At 39.5% G+C, this 17,560-nt stretch overlaps 7 protein-coding genes and 1 long non-coding RNA gene across 13 annotated transcripts; 2 read left to right on the top strand and 6 right to left on the bottom strand.

Moving 5' to 3' along the window:
- The first annotated feature begins 885 nt into the window (after nt 1-885).
- Nucleotides 886-1,978, top strand: MES18 (methyl esterase 18). Its single transcript, NM_125216.3, has 2 exons — nt 886-1,472; nt 1,562-1,978. The coding sequence occupies exons 1-2, from the start codon at nt 963-965 to the stop codon at nt 1,841-1,843; spliced, it is 792 nt and encodes a 263-aa protein (NP_200639.1). The 5' UTR covers nt 886-962; the 3' UTR covers nt 1,844-1,978.
- AT5G08825 lies at nt 1,224-1,578 on the bottom strand. Its single transcript, NR_143114.1, has 2 exons — nt 1,382-1,578; nt 1,224-1,305 (listed from the first exon to the last, which is right to left on the bottom strand). It is a non-coding gene; the product is annotated as an other RNA (long non-coding RNA).
- Nucleotides 1,886-5,135, bottom strand: AT5G58300 (Leucine-rich repeat protein kinase family protein; the record flags this gene model as incomplete). Of its 3 annotated transcripts, NM_001345296.1 has the most annotated exons (4): nt 4,901-4,923; nt 4,543-4,782; nt 2,817-4,167; nt 2,099-2,730 (listed from the first exon to the last, which is right to left on the bottom strand). In NM_001345296.1, exons 3-4 carry the CDS (start codon nt 4,147-4,149, stop codon nt 2,099-2,101), a joined length of 1,965 nt encoding a protein of 654 aa, NP_001318827.1. In that variant the 5' UTR covers nt 4,150-4,167; nt 4,543-4,782; nt 4,901-4,923. The 3 variants fall into 3 exon arrangements, with proteins under 3 accessions (NP_200638.1, NP_001318827.1, NP_001119458.1); NM_125215.5 differs by lacking the exon at nt 4,543-4,782 and having other exon boundaries at nt 1,886-2,730; nt 4,901-5,135; NM_001125986.1 differs by lacking the exon at nt 4,901-4,923 and having other exon boundaries at nt 4,543-4,629.
- Nucleotides 5,116-7,918, bottom strand: RPT3 (regulatory particle triple-A ATPase 3). Its single transcript, NM_125214.6, has 6 exons — nt 7,351-7,918; nt 7,015-7,245; nt 6,774-6,932; nt 6,521-6,673; nt 6,312-6,395; nt 5,116-5,988 (listed from the first exon to the last, which is right to left on the bottom strand). Exons 1-6 carry the CDS (start codon nt 7,813-7,815, stop codon nt 5,854-5,856), a joined length of 1,227 nt encoding a protein of 408 aa, NP_200637.1. The 5' UTR covers nt 7,816-7,918; the 3' UTR covers nt 5,116-5,853.
- A 192-nt stretch (nt 7,919-8,110) lies between these two features.
- On the bottom strand, nt 8,111-9,670 carry AT5G58280 (AP2/B3-like transcriptional factor family protein; the record flags this gene model as incomplete). Of its 3 annotated transcripts, none has more annotated exons than NM_001345294.1 (6): nt 8,111-8,488; nt 8,575-8,781; nt 8,877-9,036; nt 9,110-9,174; nt 9,255-9,353; nt 9,432-9,670. In NM_001345294.1, the coding sequence occupies 6 exons, from the start codon at nt 9,630-9,632 to the stop codon at nt 8,300-8,302; spliced, it is 921 nt and encodes a 306-aa protein (NP_001330080.1). In that variant the 3' UTR covers nt 8,111-8,299. The 3 variants fall into 3 exon arrangements, with proteins under 3 accessions (NP_001330080.1, NP_001330079.1, NP_200636.1); NM_001345295.1 differs by having other exon boundaries at nt 9,255-9,350; nt 9,432-9,662; NM_125213.2 differs by having other exon boundaries at nt 8,201-8,488; nt 9,255-9,392; nt 9,570-9,632.
- A 55-nt stretch (nt 9,671-9,725) lies between these two features.
- On the bottom strand, nt 9,726-15,080 carry ABCB25 (ABC transporter of the mitochondrion 3). Its single transcript, NM_125212.3, has 18 exons — nt 14,154-15,080; nt 14,015-14,076; nt 13,891-13,934; nt 13,691-13,793; nt 13,437-13,544; nt 13,029-13,112; nt 12,902-12,962; nt 12,484-12,629; nt 12,262-12,378; nt 12,022-12,107; nt 11,639-11,727; nt 11,487-11,542; nt 11,265-11,345; nt 10,951-11,016; nt 10,780-10,872; nt 10,380-10,444; nt 10,150-10,285; nt 9,726-10,070 (listed from the first exon to the last, which is right to left on the bottom strand). Exons 1-18 carry the CDS (start codon nt 14,800-14,802, stop codon nt 9,930-9,932), a joined length of 2,187 nt encoding a protein of 728 aa, NP_200635.1. The 5' UTR covers nt 14,803-15,080; the 3' UTR covers nt 9,726-9,929.
- On the top strand, nt 14,969-16,402 carry NdhN (oxidoreductases, acting on NADH or NADPH, quinone or similar compound as acceptor). Of its 2 annotated transcripts, NM_125211.4 has the most exons (4): nt 14,969-15,409; nt 15,492-15,608; nt 15,674-15,759; nt 15,838-16,402. In NM_125211.4, exons 1-4 carry the CDS (start codon nt 15,041-15,043, stop codon nt 15,893-15,895), a joined length of 630 nt encoding a protein of 209 aa, NP_200634.1. In that variant the 5' UTR covers nt 14,969-15,040; the 3' UTR covers nt 15,896-16,402. The 2 variants fall into 2 exon arrangements, with proteins under 2 accessions (NP_200634.1, NP_001119457.1); NM_001125985.1 differs by having other exon boundaries at nt 15,026-15,409; nt 15,492-15,759; nt 15,838-16,094.
- EMB3143 (YCF54) lies at nt 16,192-17,496 on the bottom strand. Its single transcript, NM_125210.5, has 3 exons — nt 17,203-17,496; nt 16,891-17,123; nt 16,192-16,790 (listed from the first exon to the last, which is right to left on the bottom strand). Exons 1-3 carry the CDS (start codon nt 17,410-17,412, stop codon nt 16,598-16,600), a joined length of 636 nt encoding a protein of 211 aa, NP_200633.1. The 5' UTR covers nt 17,413-17,496; the 3' UTR covers nt 16,192-16,597.
- Between the last annotated feature and the right edge of the window lie 64 nt (nt 17,497-17,560).

Genomic DNA, 17,560 nt, shown 5'->3' with positions numbered 1-17,560 from the left:
TTTTCAATTTGTGGCGCTCCACTTCTCTAGCTTTTTCATTTCATTTCAAATTTAATGCATTTAAAATGTCATTCTATATCATTAATTATTGATATAAAATTACGTATGTTGACCAAACAAAATATATATACTATAACTTTTTATAAAGAGATATCTCTAAGATATATGAAGATGATGTAAACACAAAGAAAATTATTCTGCCAATGTGTAAGCGACTAGATTTTAGATTACATTTCTTTTTCATGAAGTTGTCAACACCTGATTTTAATTTCTTTTTCACCAAACAGACATTGTTCAACAAATGTTATTAGAGCTATTAGACTTTTTGAATAAATATAATTAAAAATCTGTTTTATTTCATACACACAAATAGAGAATATTATCTTGCAAATCTCAATATCTTCTAGTTAGAATCATATAATTAAAATTAAGTAGATTTGTAACTATCAAGTTTTCATATTAAAATCTATATTTTATATTTAAAAGGAAATCTATAGATGCAACATGTAAGAGTCTTTATTTCAGTTTCACTGTCTATTCTTCTTATGTAATTTTTGAAAACTAGAAATCTCAATAAAAAAAACTTATAGCGTAGAAAATAAGAAGTGTCAGTGGTGTGGACTCATTAGTTGAAGGAGTAAATCTCAATTCAAAAAAACAAAAAACATGTACGGTACATATTTTCTTAAGAAATTAAAAAAAGAAGAAGACGGTATCTATCTTGATTTGGGCCTCACTATAGAATATGTGTTTGGGCCTTCAAAGTTGACCCAGTACACATCAAAGACTGGTAATGGCAGTCTTTTAGATGTAATCTTTGTGAGTTTTGGACAAAGCTGCCGTTTACATCGTTCATTTAAAGAACATGATCATGATCATGAAAACATTACAGCCATACAGAAATATCACACTAACTACAAAAGATAGTGCAAGGAATGTGATGTACGAGAAGAGGATTAAAGATGAGTGAGCATCATTTTGTGTTTGTGCATGGTGCAGGGCATGGAGGATGGTGTTGGTACAAGCTGGCTAATTCACTGAGGGATAATGGACATAAGGCTACATGTATAGACCTCAAGGGTGCTGGTATCAACCCAACTGATCCAAACACTGTCTCTTCTTTGGATGACTACGACGAGCCTCTCTATGCCTTCCTCTCCCAACTTCCCAACGATCAAAAGGTCATTCTTGTGAGCCACAGCGTTGGAGGAGGGAGCATGACGGCTGCCATGTGCCTCTTTCCTTCCAAAGTTTCCTTGGCGGTTTACGTCGCAGCAGCCATGGTCAAACCTGGTACCTTGATTCCTGAAAGACTCAAAAATGTAATGAAGATATGTTCAGGATTGATAGAGGAGGAAACTGAGAAGATATGGGACTTTACTTTCGGAAATGGACCACAAAATCTCCCAACAAGCATCATGATGAAACCTGAGTATGTTCGGGACAAGTTTTACAACGAGAGCCCCATGGAGGTGTGTCCTTTATTACCAACTCTGTTCTCATCTCTGCCTCAATTTTTTTTGTAGAGAATCATCATCATTCATTTATTCATTCTGATCAGGATTACACACTGGCAACCACACTTCTGCGTCCGGCCCCTGTCATGGCATTCATAGGCATAATGGATATTCCGGGAGCTCCAGAGACTGACAAAATCCCAAGAGTGTACGTGAAGACAGGCAAGGACCATTTGTTCGAACCAGTTCTTCAAGAGGTAATGTTGGCCCTGTGGCCTCCTGCTCACACCTTCCTTCTTCCGGACAGTGACCACTCTGCTTTTTTCTCCCAACCTCAAGAACTCTATCAATTCCTCCTTCAAGCAGCCTCATCTCTTTCTCCCTGATATTTATGTCTCTCTGGAACTCTTTTAAATCCATCTTTTGGATACTTACTTAGCTTGCATAAAACTGAATCATATTCATATATATTATGAGATACAGAAAAAGGAGCCTACAATAATAATTGCTATGTAAATGTTACCGCGCCTCCAACTGCGGTATTACTCAGGCGAGTGGTGTTCAAACAATCAACATAAAGCCTTATAAGACATACAAACTCAAAAACATAGATAAAAAGGGAATGAGATCCAAGGGGTGATTTAAACTTGGACGTTGGAGTCCTTGGGTTTGCTATTGTCATCTGAAGATGGCCGAGTGGTCTCAGAGTCTGAAACTCGTATCTCTTCAATCATTCTAACAACATCATCCATGGTGGGTCGTACCTCAGGCACTTGAGCTACACATGCCATAGCAATCTGCAGCATCTGTACCATTTCTTCTTCAATGTTCTGAAACCTCATCAGCTCAATATCAAACACCTCGCTTGTCCATTCCTCTCTCACCACTGACTGTACCCACCTCGGGAGATCAACCATGTCATCCCGGCTTGGTGATTGCACTGGAGACTTCCCAGTTAACATCTCTAGTATAAGTACACCGAAACTGTAAACATCGGATTTATGTGTGTGTTTCCTTGTTTCCATTACTTCTGGTGCGCGGTAGCCTGCACCTCTCATTGGAGCAATCGGCACAGCCATCAGAGGGGTCAGTCCAAAATCAGAAATGCACGCATCGCTCTCCTGCTTCATAATCACATTTGAGGACTTTATGTTTCCATGACTGAACTTTGGACCTCCAGCTGCATGGAGATGAGCTATACCTTTTGCCGCTGATAGTGTGATTTTTACTCTGGAGTCCCAGTCAAGAGGCGTTTTCTCACTTCCCCGGTTACCTGTCATGGCATCGAAATCAAGATATTCTTAAGTACACCAACGAGGTAAATATAAACCATTAAACGAAGGTAGGAAGAAAACTAACCGTGGAGTAGTGATGATAAGTTACCAGCAGGGTAATAATCACAAACCATGAGCTTCTCATCCTTGGAGTAGTAATATGCACGGAGGGGAACCACACTAGGATGGTTCCCGACCCGGCTGATAATCTCCATCTGCTGTTCAAACTCCCTCTTTCCAGCTGCGACTTCTTTCAACCTTTTTACCACAACAGTTGTGGATTCCTCTAACACAGCCTTGTATGCTGTCCCATAGCTACCTTTTCCTAGTACTTCTGCTGATGCCCTCAACAAATCCTCTAGATCAAAGTTATAGGAGCATCCATTAAAGAATACCAGCTTATTCTTCTCAGGTTCTTGCACCCCACTTCCAAATTCTTGCTTTGCTTTCTCAGTCAAAGTCTTTACTTTTACGATGCTGTCTTCCCTCTTGTCCTTTTTCTTGATACAGCAGCATAATATAATTACGGTGATCAACAACAGCAGAGCAGCCCCTCCAGCTGCAATAGGAATGATAGTGCTTACATGTAGTTTCCTTTTTGAACCTTCTTTGTGAGGAAATGGCGGCAATGGAGGCGTGGAAATGTGTGGGGTTAGCGAAGGAGGGGGAGAGGAGGTGGCACAGGGTTGCAGAGGAAGTCCACATAACAATGTGTTTCCGGAAAAAGATGAACTGGGAAAGCCACCAAGTGCAGAGGGTATTGAACCATTAAGATGATTGTTGCTCAAGTTTAAACGTCTCAGACTTACTGTATCAAGATTAGGTACTGGTCCAGAAAGTTTGTTATTTTGGAGGCTCAACCCTGTCAATTGCTTCAGATTTTGGAACGTTGCTGGTATCTTCCCGGTGAAAGAGTTAAATGAGAGATCTAAGATATTGAGCTGTCGGGACACAAAGGAAGGAACCTCACCAGAGAAGTTGTTATGTTGGAGATAGATGTAATCTAGTGAAGGGAGAGAGTGAATGTCAGGAGGAAGGTTACCACTGAGGAGGTTTGATCTCAAACTGAGAATCCTGAGTGATTCTAGTTTACCAAGTGTGTTTGGAGGGATTGGTCCCAAGAGCCCAATTCCTGGAAGGCGAAGAGCGTGAACACTAGTACCATCAGAAGTGCAGGTGACGCCAACCCATGATTTGCAGATATGGTTAGTGGAATTCCAGTTGAGTCGTCTGAGATGAGGAACAGAAGCAGCAAATGCAAGAAGAGCTTGCCTATCCGAGTTCAGGTCGGCAATAGCATAAGAGCAGAAAGTAGTTGTGACAAACAAGAAAGAGACAAGACAAGTAGACAAGAACCCCTTTGACGGTCTCAAGGTAAATACTGGACCAACATAAAACTGGAAATGGAACTGCATCATCAGCTTGACTTCTTGACCCTGCTCCAAAAGAAAAGCAGAAGATGATAAGCAATGACTTCCACTACACAAGCCAGTATGCAGCAGCAAGGAAAGCTAAGCTAATCAGGTATCTCTAAGGAACTGGCCAAGCAAGCTTCATTTATTGGATCACAACATTGAAAGTTGATAACTAATATTCGGTTGTGAAAGAAAAAAGCATATCAGTTATATAAAAAACTACAGATGGGAAGAAAAAACAAATAAAGATACTAGTTAGATCTTCAAGAAAAAGTATGCCATTGCCTATCTTTATCTTTATCATTGGGAGATTAAACAATCCAAGAGGCTAAGATAAGAGATTGAAGCATCCAGCACAAAAAAAAAAGCAAAAGGAATAAAGCTAAAGAGCCAAACTTTAACACAAAACTTTGATGAGCAAAGAAAAGCAGACTCCTTTTGCCAAAAGATATTGTCACTAGAGAAAGAAGCAGAGGTCTGTCCATCATGTGGACAATGTCACTAAGTAAATAAAGATGAGTTTTGAGTGTCTGATTTTTATCGGAGTTGTTGAACAAACAACGTGTAGCCAGCGAATTGGAACTAATATACCACGTCACTAGCCTGTATCTAAAGTCTTGAAAGTTTCCTACCCACCTAGCCGGAGAAAATGGCGATTTTTAAGTATAATTCCCAACAATGAGAGACAGACAATTACAGAAAGTTAAAAGGAAAAATACAAAAACCAAAAAGAAGAAGAAGAGAGAAAGAGAACCTGGGAGTAGAGAGGTAAGCTAGCGAAGTAAGAAAATTGTGGGCACTGAAGAACTCAGCAATAGAGGAAGAAGAACTTATGCAGATGGAGCGCTCAGACCTCTGCACTCTACTGCATTGAGCGGACTATAACACAATCTTGAAATGGTGAAAGAGAAGAAAGAAGAAAAGGCAATGTATGTGGGGACTAGTGGAGAAGAAGAAGAAGAAGAAGAAGAAGAAGAAGAAGAAGAAGAAGAAAGAGAGAGAGAGTGTGGTGAAGTTAAACAAAAGAGGCGTATTCGTTAAGGGTAAGACAGTCTTCAAAAGGAGTCTTTAGATCAAATCATATTGGTGTGTAAACACCGCAACAAACGCTAATGTAGAGAGACCCAGAGACTGACCAAGCTTAAGATTCTTATGAGATAGCAAAATGACAAATACATGAAAACAAAAACCATCTTGATCCAAGTTGTTATTTTTAAAGTAATCATTTAGATATGGTAATAGTTCTTACCTGTCCAACCACTCTTGCTACTGTTTTCTCTTGATTTGCATCATTCTTGATTTGCGGATACTATGTAATAGTAATACTGGTCATTTCATCATCTATCACCAACTCCAAAACAAGATCCAACACATTTAGGCATTATTGAAGTCTGAAGTTTTCTATGAACATTGAGCAGTGCAGCGTGCTCCTAATATCATCACTATTTTTGTTGTCTTTTTAATCAGAGGAGACATAATTATTACCATGCTCTGGCAATTCTAAGGACACCATCCCCAGTTTTTCTTATACATTAAACTGTAAAAAGCTGATAGACTAAAAACAAATGTGAACTCGAGTTACAGAAATTAGGAGATGCAACTTAGTTCTTAATTTAACTGCAAATTTGATTCCATGTCCTTAATAATTCTCAAAACACACTGGAATTTTAACAACAGCCATAATCTGGTTCCACTTCTGCTTTCTCTTCACTTGTAAAACTCAAAGTCCGTGTCTGGCTTCTTAACATTTGCGCGGTAGCCCTTCTCGAAATCCTTAGGTAGTATCACATATCTGTTCTTTCGCACCGCATGCATACCAGCTTCCTGGCAAATTGCTGCTATCTGCATTGTTCAACATAAAATCAAAATAGTGTCATTAATAACTATCATCATTACATGCAATCTTTTTAGGAACAATTCCCATGTACATGATAAAATCAAACCATATTACTGCCAACAATTGATTTCTCAACAATTCAGTTCAGGACAATGATTAACAAACGACTCAGCTAACATTCATACATAATGCTTGAAACAGTATGATTATGCTCAAGTGCATATTTTGAAGAACATCATTAGGTGGTGACCCAGAAACACTGGAGGATATATCATGGTAAAAGTAAACTATAGCGGGAAGAATAGAATGGTAAGCAAAATAAACTAACCTCAGCAGCGCTAATTTTATCAGGCCGTGAAACATAGTCTTCCAAGTCAACCTCATCGCTAAGGTTCATTTTGGAGGTGCATACCTACACAAGGAAAAACCAATCAATAAGACAGAAACTAAGATATCAGTCAAAACTTTCTTTTGAGAAAACATTTGGTTTCATATCTCTTTAACTAGTTATTTAAGTGCTTGTAGTAATTAACTTACCTGGAAAACAAGCCTCTTTTGACGTCTATCAGGAAGGGGGAACTCAATCTTACGATCAAGTCTTCCAGGACGTAAGAGAGCAGGATCTAGAGTGTCTGCCCTGTTTGTTGCCATTATGACCTTGACATTCACGGTCTGGTCAAATCCATCCATCTACATCGAATTCAACACAATAAGTTAAGGACACAACTAAAATCCATTATTCTACAACATAAGATCTGAATTACAACTAAAATTCATTATTTGTTCTCACCTGATTAAGAAGCTCCATGAGAATACGCTGAACTTCCCTATCGGCTCCTGTTTGAGCATCAAACCTAGCAGTAGCGATGGCATCTACCTCATCAATGAAGATGATAGCTGGAGCATTTTCCTTGGCAAGACGGAAGACATCACGAACCATACGAGGTCCCTGCAATTAAAAAACCAGTTAGTCACCAAATAGAATCGCTCAATAGGACCTAAACCTTCAATAAAGCTATGATTTTTAATACCTCGCCGAGATACTTTTGCACAAACTCGGATCCAACAACCCTAATGAAGGCAGCAGTTGTGTGATTGGCAACAGCCTTAGCCAACATAGTCTTTCCAGTACCAGGAGGTCCATAGAGCAAGACTCCACGAGGTGGGTCAATACCAATCTGTTTGTAAAGCTCGTGGTGGGTAAGAGGCAATTCAACAGCCTCACGAATTTCCTGTTTCTGAATATCGCATCCTCCAATATCCTACACAAAAAGATAAAGCACCACATAAGAAACCAAAGATCGTTTCAAAAACCCTAACTTTAATTCAGAAAACAGAGTCGAGATTTGGAAAAAAGGAAACATTACATTGTAGGAGACGTCAGGCTTCTCAGATTGGCTGAGAAGGGAGATGCTAGAATCAGCCTCCGGAGGCAAAACATCAACAAGGGCGTTGGAGTGACGGTGAAGAGCGACGGAAGCAGAAGGCTTTAAGAGTTCTCTATTGATTGTGCTGAGAATTCTGACATAGTAATTGGAGCCAGTAGTAGATCCGACGATGCCGTTGTTCTGATCTACCATCTCCATGAACTGACCTATCACCAAAGGCACGGATTGAATTCGTTTGACCTCTTCTTGTGCTCGTAACAGCTCTCGTTTGAGATTCTTTTGCTCGTCTTTCACATATTCTTCTTGGATATCGGTGAACTCTAGTTGTCGTTCAAGCGATTTGAGGCGGCCATAGAGATCTTCTTCGTCTGCGGTGGATAGATCCATCAAGGCCGGTGATGCTTTAGGGTCAAGAACCATCGATGCAACAGCCGCGGAAGCCATTCTTTGAGAGATCTTTGAGGGTGGGGGAAGAGAAAAGTGAGATTGCTATGAAATTAAATAGACTTTTGCGAACCGAGATATCTTTGGAGTAGAGGAAAAGAAATGTTAATTTGTGAGCCGACTCATCTAAATAAAAGGAAAATAGATTAAATGGGCCTTTTGTCATAGTAAGGCCCAGTTTTGATATTTAATAGCCCGTTTACTCTCTCCATTTTAATTTGTTTATTTTGTGACGGAGTTGGTCTAAATGGTATCATCAGAAGTATATAGCTCATCATCGCCTAGTAACCAAAACTGAGAGGAAACAATTTAAATTTCCGAACCAAAGCCGCTCATCAGAGTTTCAGTTCTACTTTCAAATTGAAAAAAACAAAGTTTACCTTGGGTTGATAAACTTACAAATATGCCATTAGTATTAGTAGTATTAGCAGCCCACTCAAAAACCAAAAAAATATATGGGGCATGTAGACAAAAGAAAGCTCTCTTATGCTTTCCTCTTCCTTAGTAACCTTACGGATGATCTCTTAGTGGCTCTTGAGCTGTGTTCCTCATCACCTGATTCTTCAACATCCTTATCTTCTTCTTCTTCTTCTTCTTCACTTGGCGTCGTTGCTCTGCCTCTCTTTCTGGCGCTTGTAAGATTAGCGTTCTCATTTCCTTTAAACACATAGATCTGCACCAAGCAAACATTTTATAATCAACATGTGAGAATGTCAACTAACTCCAACCACATGACTCTTGTTCAAGACACATACATACCTTGAACTTCTTTGGTTCAACCAATTCAAAGAGTAGAGCATCACCATCATCCAATTTATGATCAAGAGCAAACCTTTTCCAACCACCACTGAGTCCAGCTCTTCTACCAATGTACACTGCTTCATACACTTCGCCTTCTTCATCCTCTAGTTCTATTTCCATAGTTTCCTCAGGAAAATTGTCTGCACAGAATCTTGAAGGAAGCCCCTTGAAATTTGCAAGCAAACCCATGTAGGTCAAGTAAGGTACTAACACGAAATCCTTGAAGAAGAAACACACACAAGTGTTGTGAACGAACGTACCAGCCAAAAGCAACTGTAAACATGGGAGCGAACCATAGATTTCACAAAGTAAGGATGTGGAGATTTAAGGCTCCTCTGGAACTTCTCTGCAGCCTTGAATGCTCCAACCTTTTCTTCATAAGATGCAAACTTGCACTCATGGAGAGGTCGAGAAATGTAGCTGATGAATTTTAACTAATTGATCAGATGAAAGGATAGTTTTTTAGGGCAAAATTGTGGAGCAGGGCACTTACGTCGCCCATGTAGAGCTATGTCGCGATCTCCTCAGATTCGAAGTACGACCAGTGTCTACGACGACCTGAAAAGAGACAAGGGATTGGGTTGATTGATTGCTGTGAAAAATCTATTACAGAAGTAAGAGAAAGCTGGGAAAATTACATCATCGCGATAGGAAGAAATTACGGTACGAACACGGGAAGAGCGTCTTGGTTCAGCAGTAGCTAAGAGGGCTTTATCGATGGGTTTGTGATTACGCTGCTGAAGAAGCTGAAATTGTGGTAAAGCTACAAAATTGGACTAGGAATGAAGCAGAAATGGAAGGAAAAAACACGAAACCTGAGGCGTTTTCTTTGTAATCTGAGTCAGAGTCTTAGAAATCTGGGAAATTCCTAAATCCTGAGATTCAATAATCAAAATTGATAAACGAATCAGAGAAGGAGGAGAAGAAGAAACGCGGTAACGATGAAGGGTAACTTGAAATCGCTTGTGATTCTCTTGAAGACGGAGCTTGCGAGCTTCCTCATAGGCCATGGCCATTGCAGAGTTTCCTAGGAGGAGAAAGAAATGGCGCTTCGTTTGAATTTCGAAATCACGGACTTCTTCTTGTTAATTAATTAATAACTAGTTGGGCCTATTTGGGCTTTAACTAATAAAATTGATCATTTTTTTATCGTAAGTTTACTTGCTCAACAAAAACTCGTGTTAAAATTATATCATTCACCACTATTTATTATTCCCTTTGTTTTGTGTTCTTTGGGACTCTATTAACTATATAAGCTCCATAGAAAATCAATGAGATAAATATAAATTTTACACATTTGGCTCTGAGGTTCACTATTCCAATTTGATAGCTGCATCAAGCATATCCACGCTGCTGTTTTGTTGTGTCCATAGCTGCGCATATCTCCCTGATTTTCCCAATAGCTCGTCGTGGGGGCCTTGTTCCACCACCTTCCCGTTTTCCAGTACTACGATCTGCCCGCAACCAAAAGTTTCAGTTATGCAAAAACATTGTTTCTTTGAGCTAAGTTGACAAACACTATTTACTACAAACCTCGTCACATTGCATCGCAGTGGTCAGCCTGTGGGCAATGAAGATAGATGTCCTGTTACTCGCTAGTGCCTTGAGTGCGTTCAGTATCTCTGCCTCTGTTGTGCTGTCCAGCGCACTCGTTGCCTCATCACACAACCTGTGTACACCAACCATCTCTATGTATGTGAGGACTAGACACGTACATAATCACATAAGTAAACTCAATGCTGCTTCTGTGCAAAGTTACTTACAGAATCGCAGGGGATTTCAAAAATGTCCGAGCAAGTGCCACTCTTTGTTTCTCTCCACCACTCAACTGCACACAACACCACTCCATGGTTATCACAATACAAAAACCCCATCAATATATGACTCTACTCAAACTCAGGATGGTCACTCATCAATGCTACTCTTTGCCATTATATAGAAAACCTCAATCAGTTAAATCTTTTATTTTTCATGATTGTTACAGTCCTGCGAAACTAGTTTATTAGATCATATTCTTCATCAAGTTTTCAACAGGTGAACTTTGACTTGGAAGCCTGATTGACTTAGCTTGTTTTACTTTGATTATGACAATGACAAAAACGACGGGTGACTAACTCCCCATAACTCAATCATGCATTCCAGATATAACATCAAAATACTGACCTTGAGCCCCCTTTCCCCAACGATCGTGGAATATTTATCAGGGAAATTACTGATTGTTTCATGAATTGCAGCACGCCGAGCAGCCTCATACACCTGGATTGAAAATTTATGTTAGATGAGGATTATTGATATTAAACTTGACATTTCCACCAAGTATAAGTTGACTGGTACCTCTTCTTCTGTAGCTGAGAGACGTCCATAATGTATGTTGTGAAATATTGTGTCATTGAAGAGAACCTGCAGTGCAGTAGAGATTACCCTTGAGAACAACAAAACTTGGAGTGCTATACCTTCACAAAAGCTAACAATGATACATATGAAAAATAAAAGAGAAGAAAAGTGAAAAAAAACATAAAAAAAATCAAGTGTCTAGCATGACCAGAGAAGTTACAATGAGAAGAAAGGCGAGAAACAAATGAATGCAGGTCATAGTGGTGTATATAACAAAAAGCCTCACGATGAGAAGTAGAGAAATGCCAACTTACAGTATCTTGCGGCACAACTCCTATGGAGCTTCGGAGGCTATCTAGTCTCACTTCCTTTATATCTTGCCCGTCAATCCTTATCTGTTAACCAACATGACAAAAAAGATGTTATCTAGATACCAAGCATTTTCTTCACTAAATTTCTCTGCAGCAGGGTGTACTTTCGTTGCTACAATGCTTCCAAACAAGACCCCACATTTCACAAACAAAAAAAATGCTTACATTTCCGGAATCTGTGTCGAAGAATCTGAATAGCATCCTAAGAATTGTTGACTTGCCTGCCATAGAACAAATAATAAGATTTGCAACAGTATACCAGAATAACAAATTTACACAGAACTTAGATGCTTAAACAGAAGAGGTTTAGGAATTACCGCTCCCGCTAGTACCAACGATTGCCACACTTTTTCCTGCCGGTACGACAAAGGAAATTCCATCTAATATTTTTCTCTCTGGAAGGTAACTGTAATTGTAGAAAAAGAGAAAGATGATGTGGCAATAGACATAAGTTATTAACCCCCTTCGTCTTCAGCCACAACATGAAGCTGATATCCAAATCATGCAATGTCTTATAATTTGCCACTTTGATAAGCTCAACAAAGCTAATTAGTAAAGACTTTCTGGGGTGTATTGAGTTCATAAGTTAAATAAAATTTGAGTTAATTACTCATATTAATCTTAACACACTTTCATACCCAAGATACTATGGCTCCAACGATTAGTATGACAGTAATGTTCCACTAAAATCAACACCTACCTGAAGTGTACATTTTCAAACTCAATGTTTCCACCTTTCAGTACAAGAGGCTTTGCGTCACTTGTATTTGTGATGTCAGATTTCTCCTGAAACAGTAAGAGAATACCACATAATCAATTCAACATGCCAGGAGTGCATACTAAAAAGCATGCATTTAAAGCATTATCATAAAAAAAAAAGTGTTTAAGAAACTTAACCAAATGCAGAGTTTAAAGAAACAATTATAACATCCTCACATACCTCTAGCAACTGGAACATTGATTTCATGTCCACAAGGCTCTGAATTGTTTCACGGTAAACACTACCCAAAAAATTTAGAGGAAGAGACAGCTGAAAGAGAAGTCCATTCACCATAACCTGCATCACCCAAATATGCAAAAGCTTATTAGAAAACAATTTGGATAAAAAATGCAGAGAAACATAAAATACCAATGTCAAGGAAAAATCAAAGGACGCACTGACCAAATCACCGACTGTCATCTGGCCATTCATGATACCCTGAGAGCACAACACCATTGCTGTTGATAAAGCTGTACTAAATATGATACTTTGTCCAAAGTTTAAGAAAGCAAGACTTCTTTGAGTTTGCAGGGCAGCATCTTCATATTCTGGGATAAGCAGCAGAATCGTCACAAGATAAATTAAGGTAAATGGACGGAGCAATAATATATTATGGTAAAATATCAATCGGTTTTCTTCCTAGAAAAAGAACGTGTAAATAAAGATGTAAAAAGAGTCATCAGCGCATTTTCTGATCTACATTTGTTACTTGTTGGCTTGTTGCTACTATTCTTGCTCAAACTAAAACTGGAGAATTTTCTCTTTTTTTTTGGAAATTAAGATAAATGTTTTCATCTAAACAGCTAGTAGAGTTACTTACTTTTCAGGAACTGGTCATACTTTTCAGCCTCATAACCTTCATTGTTAAAATATTTGACAGTCTGAAACGAAAAAGAAATTCTGTCAAAACTGCAAGTCAAGCAAAATGATTAAGATTAAAAATTTACCTCATAATTTATCAGAGAATCAATGGCCCTTGTGCTAGCATCATTATCAGCTTTGTTCATAGCCTTTCTAAACTTGGTTCGCCACTGGATAAAATAAATAAAACCGTGAGCAAAGCGTTTGACACCAAAAAGATTTGTAACAAGATAATGAAAGTTGAAGAGAATGTATGAAGACAACTATCCTTCTATACATCATCAAACCTAATATCACAACTAGAATGATTTAAGCCGATCCAAAGAGTTGATACAGTTAAGATTAGAGAAGCTTAGTAACGAATTCCAGAACAATGTATACTATAGTAGTTTCTTAAATAAAATATCACAGTTATTGCTGGATTATCATGATAATAACGCAAGTATTGCATTATAGTTGGCATTGAAAAGAGAATACCGAAAAAGGCACAGTACCTGTGTCACAGCTAATGTGAAAACGATATATGATCCAACGGAGAGAGAAGTAATCCAGGCAAAAGCAGCTCCAAACTTGTATGCCAGTATACCTGATACCATAGATATCTGAAAGATACATATTAATTACGTCGAGTGTTTTTAGAGACGAATGAATAGTGAAATCCAAATATGAATGAGCAACTGCCAATTATTCAAAATGAGAAAAAAAACAATGATCATGAGAAAGCACCAAGTGGTCAGACAAGCTTTACCTCCAATATGGTAGGAACAACATTGAAAACCATAGCTGAGAGGATAAAATTTATTGCACGGCTACCACGATCAATAATCCTGTTCAAGCCGCCTGTTTCTCGACTGGACATAAGCAATTAAGTAAGGAAGTTATGATGAGATGAATCTAAGATGGAATGAGCGAGACTACTCACAAGAGTAAGAGAGGAGAGATAGATACCTTAGGTGGTAACGAAGGTCAAGATCATGTAAATGTGAGAACACCTGCAAAGCGACCATATGAAATTGATTCATACATTAAAATATCTCTATCGACAAGATAGTTTAGAGCAGCAGCAGCATACCTTTCTAGAAACAGATCGTATTGTTCGGAGAGCTACCTTAGAGAACACAGCAGTACGAAGTTCTGCGATGATGAAAAGTAACAACCAAGAGTGAAAAGTGCATTCTTTTTTAAAGAAAACTAGAGCTATTGAGAGTTACCATTAAAAGCAGAAGAACCCGTCCGAGCAATCCCGTATCCAATGAGAACAGCAGCAGGAGTAGCAAAAACAGTAAGAAGAGTTGGGTTTGTAGCAGCGAAGGTGGTAAGTGAGGCTCCAGTACCGGTAGCTGAAGCAAGCCAATCAACAGCTAATTTGAAGAGGAAAGGGACTTGGACATTCAAGACCTTAGCACCCACGAGAAAACCCAAAGCAGCGATGACCCTGAAACGGAATTCTGGATTGTCTCTCATCCACAAATAGCCAGCAAGCGTACGGAGAATCTTCATGTCAGCCATAGCTGAGTCTGAATCCGACGAGGTTGTCTTGATTTCCTTAGTCTTGGTGGTGGTTTGGTCTGGATTGGGAGTAGAAGTCGAGAAGAGACGACCATTAAGCATTGAACTCCGTTGAACAAAACGAATTGGGGATGGTGATGGTGACGGGGATGGTGAGTTATCTGAGAGGAAGGCATTGATAACCGGAGATGTTCGAATTGAGTTACGTCTGATGTAATTGGAGAAACCATTATGAAGACGATAATCAGAGCGAAGACTGTAGGAAAAAGATGGGATTTTGGGTTGAGGTTGAAGATTAACGCGACAGAGTAAGAGCCCAGGAGCCCTAACGAATCGAGATCCTCTCGACATCCCTTCTTCTCCGAAAGTTTCACAGACTGAATTTTGCTCCGGCGAGCTAGCTAACAATGTCACGACGTTCGGCGGTGCTTAATGGGCCTAATAAATAAAGCCCAATACATTTTAAGCCCATTAATGTCTATCCCTTTGTGGAGTGAGTCGTCGTTTCTCCACCATTCTTTCATCATCATCGTCGTCAAGCAATGTTTATTATGAGCTACTTCCACAAGAAGTCATTGTTAGTAAAGAAATGGGAAGCCGTGCAATATGTATACAACGTGTGGCACCACCGTGTTTTGAAGCCTCGCAAGTGAAGAAGATCAAAACAGTTGGTTCCTTTTTGGTGAATACTAGGAGTAAGAGAAGAAGAAGCACTGGTGTGAAATGTAGCAGCATAGCTGACTACATCGGAGGTGACTTGGTGAAGCCGGACATCGGACAATGGCTTCAAGACGTGGAAGAACACAAGGCAATCGCCATTTACGCTCCTCATGAGGGTGGTTACGAAGGTCGTTATCTTAACCGTCTCAAAATGCAGGGCTACTACTTTCTTGACATCTCTGCTCGTGGCCTTGGTGACCCTGAGACTACCCTTCTCAAGAACTACCCTGTTTGCCCTGTATGTCTACTTTCATCCATCTTCTACTTTAATCTTGTTTCAATATAATTTTGTGTGAACCATGTATCTTCTCTTCTTTTAGGCTCATCTTGGGAAACAACCTATAGCAAGATGGTATTATCCACCAGAAGTTGATTACAGGCTCGCTGCTCTTCCCCCTAGTGCCAAGGGTCTTGTTGTATGGGTCCTCGAAGCAAAGGTTTGAGTTTCTCTCATTTGATCTGTTCTCCCACATGCTCTTTCTCATATTTCCATTTCACTCAGGTCCTCTCAAAATCGGAGCTTCAATTTCTCGCTTTACTTCCCTCTCTTCGTCCTAACGTCAGGGTTATTGCTGAATGTGGCAACTGGTGAGTATATCATTCCTTACCATACACACTAATCATCTATGTTTGCAATTTGCATGACCATTACCAATTCCCCTGCAGGAGAAAGTTCGTGTGGAAGCCTCTAGCAGAAATTGCAAATCTAGCTGCACAAGAGTAACTTAATGGCACAAGTGGAGCTACCAGTGTATAGTTTTTCATGAATGCATCTCCCGCAAGTGTAGCAATACTCATCCCATAGTAAAAGTTAAAATCTGTATTTGTAACTTGGTAGTATATTCCCATGGAGTAGTTAAAGATAATTTCTGACTCTGCTTTGTCACAAATAAAAGTATGTATAATCAGTAAGATTGATAGGACACGCTTAGATACAGACTACAGAGCAATCCAGAAGTACAACATAGAACACTTGATTCAGCAGAAACATGTGCAACTTACTTTGATCAACTCCAGTCACTAGACCTAACGAGTAACAACATGTTCCGAGTCCACAAATCGTTTTGAAAACCAAAAAATTCAGATCTTTTGCAAAGTTCTTCAGCGAGTAGGCATATTGCCCTCCTGTGACTAGACAACTTAATACCTAGAGCTTTAACTGAAGGTTCTTGCCAATATTCTCGTGAGAAATCAACAAATATGGTCACCCTTAAGACTTTGATGGAGCTAAATGTGAGGATGCTTTTTGTTGTCTAGTTCTATGCTTAACCTTGAGTCAGTGACGTATCAAACAGGCAACTTTGAGTAATAGAAGCTACACTAGGAAAGATATAGACTTGGATAATGAGCTCAGTAGTACAAAACTTTGAAGCACTAAGACAAAGCTGAGATTGGAGAATGCAAAAACAAGACAAAAAGCAAAGTTCTATACTGCAGATTCTTGGGTTACTTTAGGCAAGAAGGTATCCCACCATCCAGGTTCATACTTGGGGTATGGCGCCACCCAATTTTTAGGCTTATCGAACTCAAGAGTGGTAGGATTGGAGGCCAAAGCTTCATCAAGAGAGGTAGCTTCAAAGGAATCATACAGAACACGATCCAATCTTAACTTCATAAACCTGCCATAAAACAACAAATTGCAAAACACAAATGCGTTAGATAAGGAGGGAGTGAGGAACGTAATTTTGAAAAGAGAGAGATTGGGATTAGGGTTCTAACGTGATCCAGGTGCCATTGGTGGAAACAAGAGCAACAGCAGGACGACGAAGTCTTTGAGTAATTTTGGGGAAATTGTCAAGGAATTTAGGCTCAATGACAAGCCAGAAGTCTTGCACTAATTCACGCTCACCGAAGTAACGGAGACGTTCAAACAATTGCTCCTGGAAGTGCTCCTCTTCGTCAAGCATGAATTTAGCGTTTGCTACCAGGAAATGGTACTTGGTGCTCTCTCCCTGCAATCATCCAGAAAACGTAAGCTGTTTGGTTTGATTGGTCAAGAGGAAAAGAGAGAGAGAGAAAGAAAAGAGAAACCTTGTTAACAGAAGACTGTTGCTCGATGGAGGTAGCTGCGGTTTTGAAAGAGGAGGAGAAATGTGATGATGGTAGAGACAGAGAAGGCGAAGAGAGATGGAGTTTCTTTGTCTGCTTGGGAAAGGAAGAGGAGATGAGAAAGGGTTTCGTACGGCAAGCGGCGGCGGTAGGCGGCACCGCCACAGTCAATGCTCCGGTGACGCTCCACATTTGCTGCTGATTAGAGTCTGTTGATCGAGGCAGAATCTGTAAAAATCTTATCTTTTTTGCCGGGGGTCATCCATTATTATCATCACTCTCTCTCTCCCTTTCTCAACTCAATTTTTAATTGATTTTAATGTTATTTGGGCTTCAGTAA

This window comes from Arabidopsis thaliana, chromosome 5 (assembly GCF_000001735.4).
Source record: "Arabidopsis thaliana chromosome 5, partial sequence".
NCBI classification, from domain to species: domain Eukaryota; kingdom Viridiplantae; phylum Streptophyta; class Magnoliopsida; order Brassicales; family Brassicaceae; genus Arabidopsis; species Arabidopsis thaliana.
Note: the sequence above shows the minus strand (reverse complement) of the source record. Positions and strands in the feature narration are given on the sequence as shown.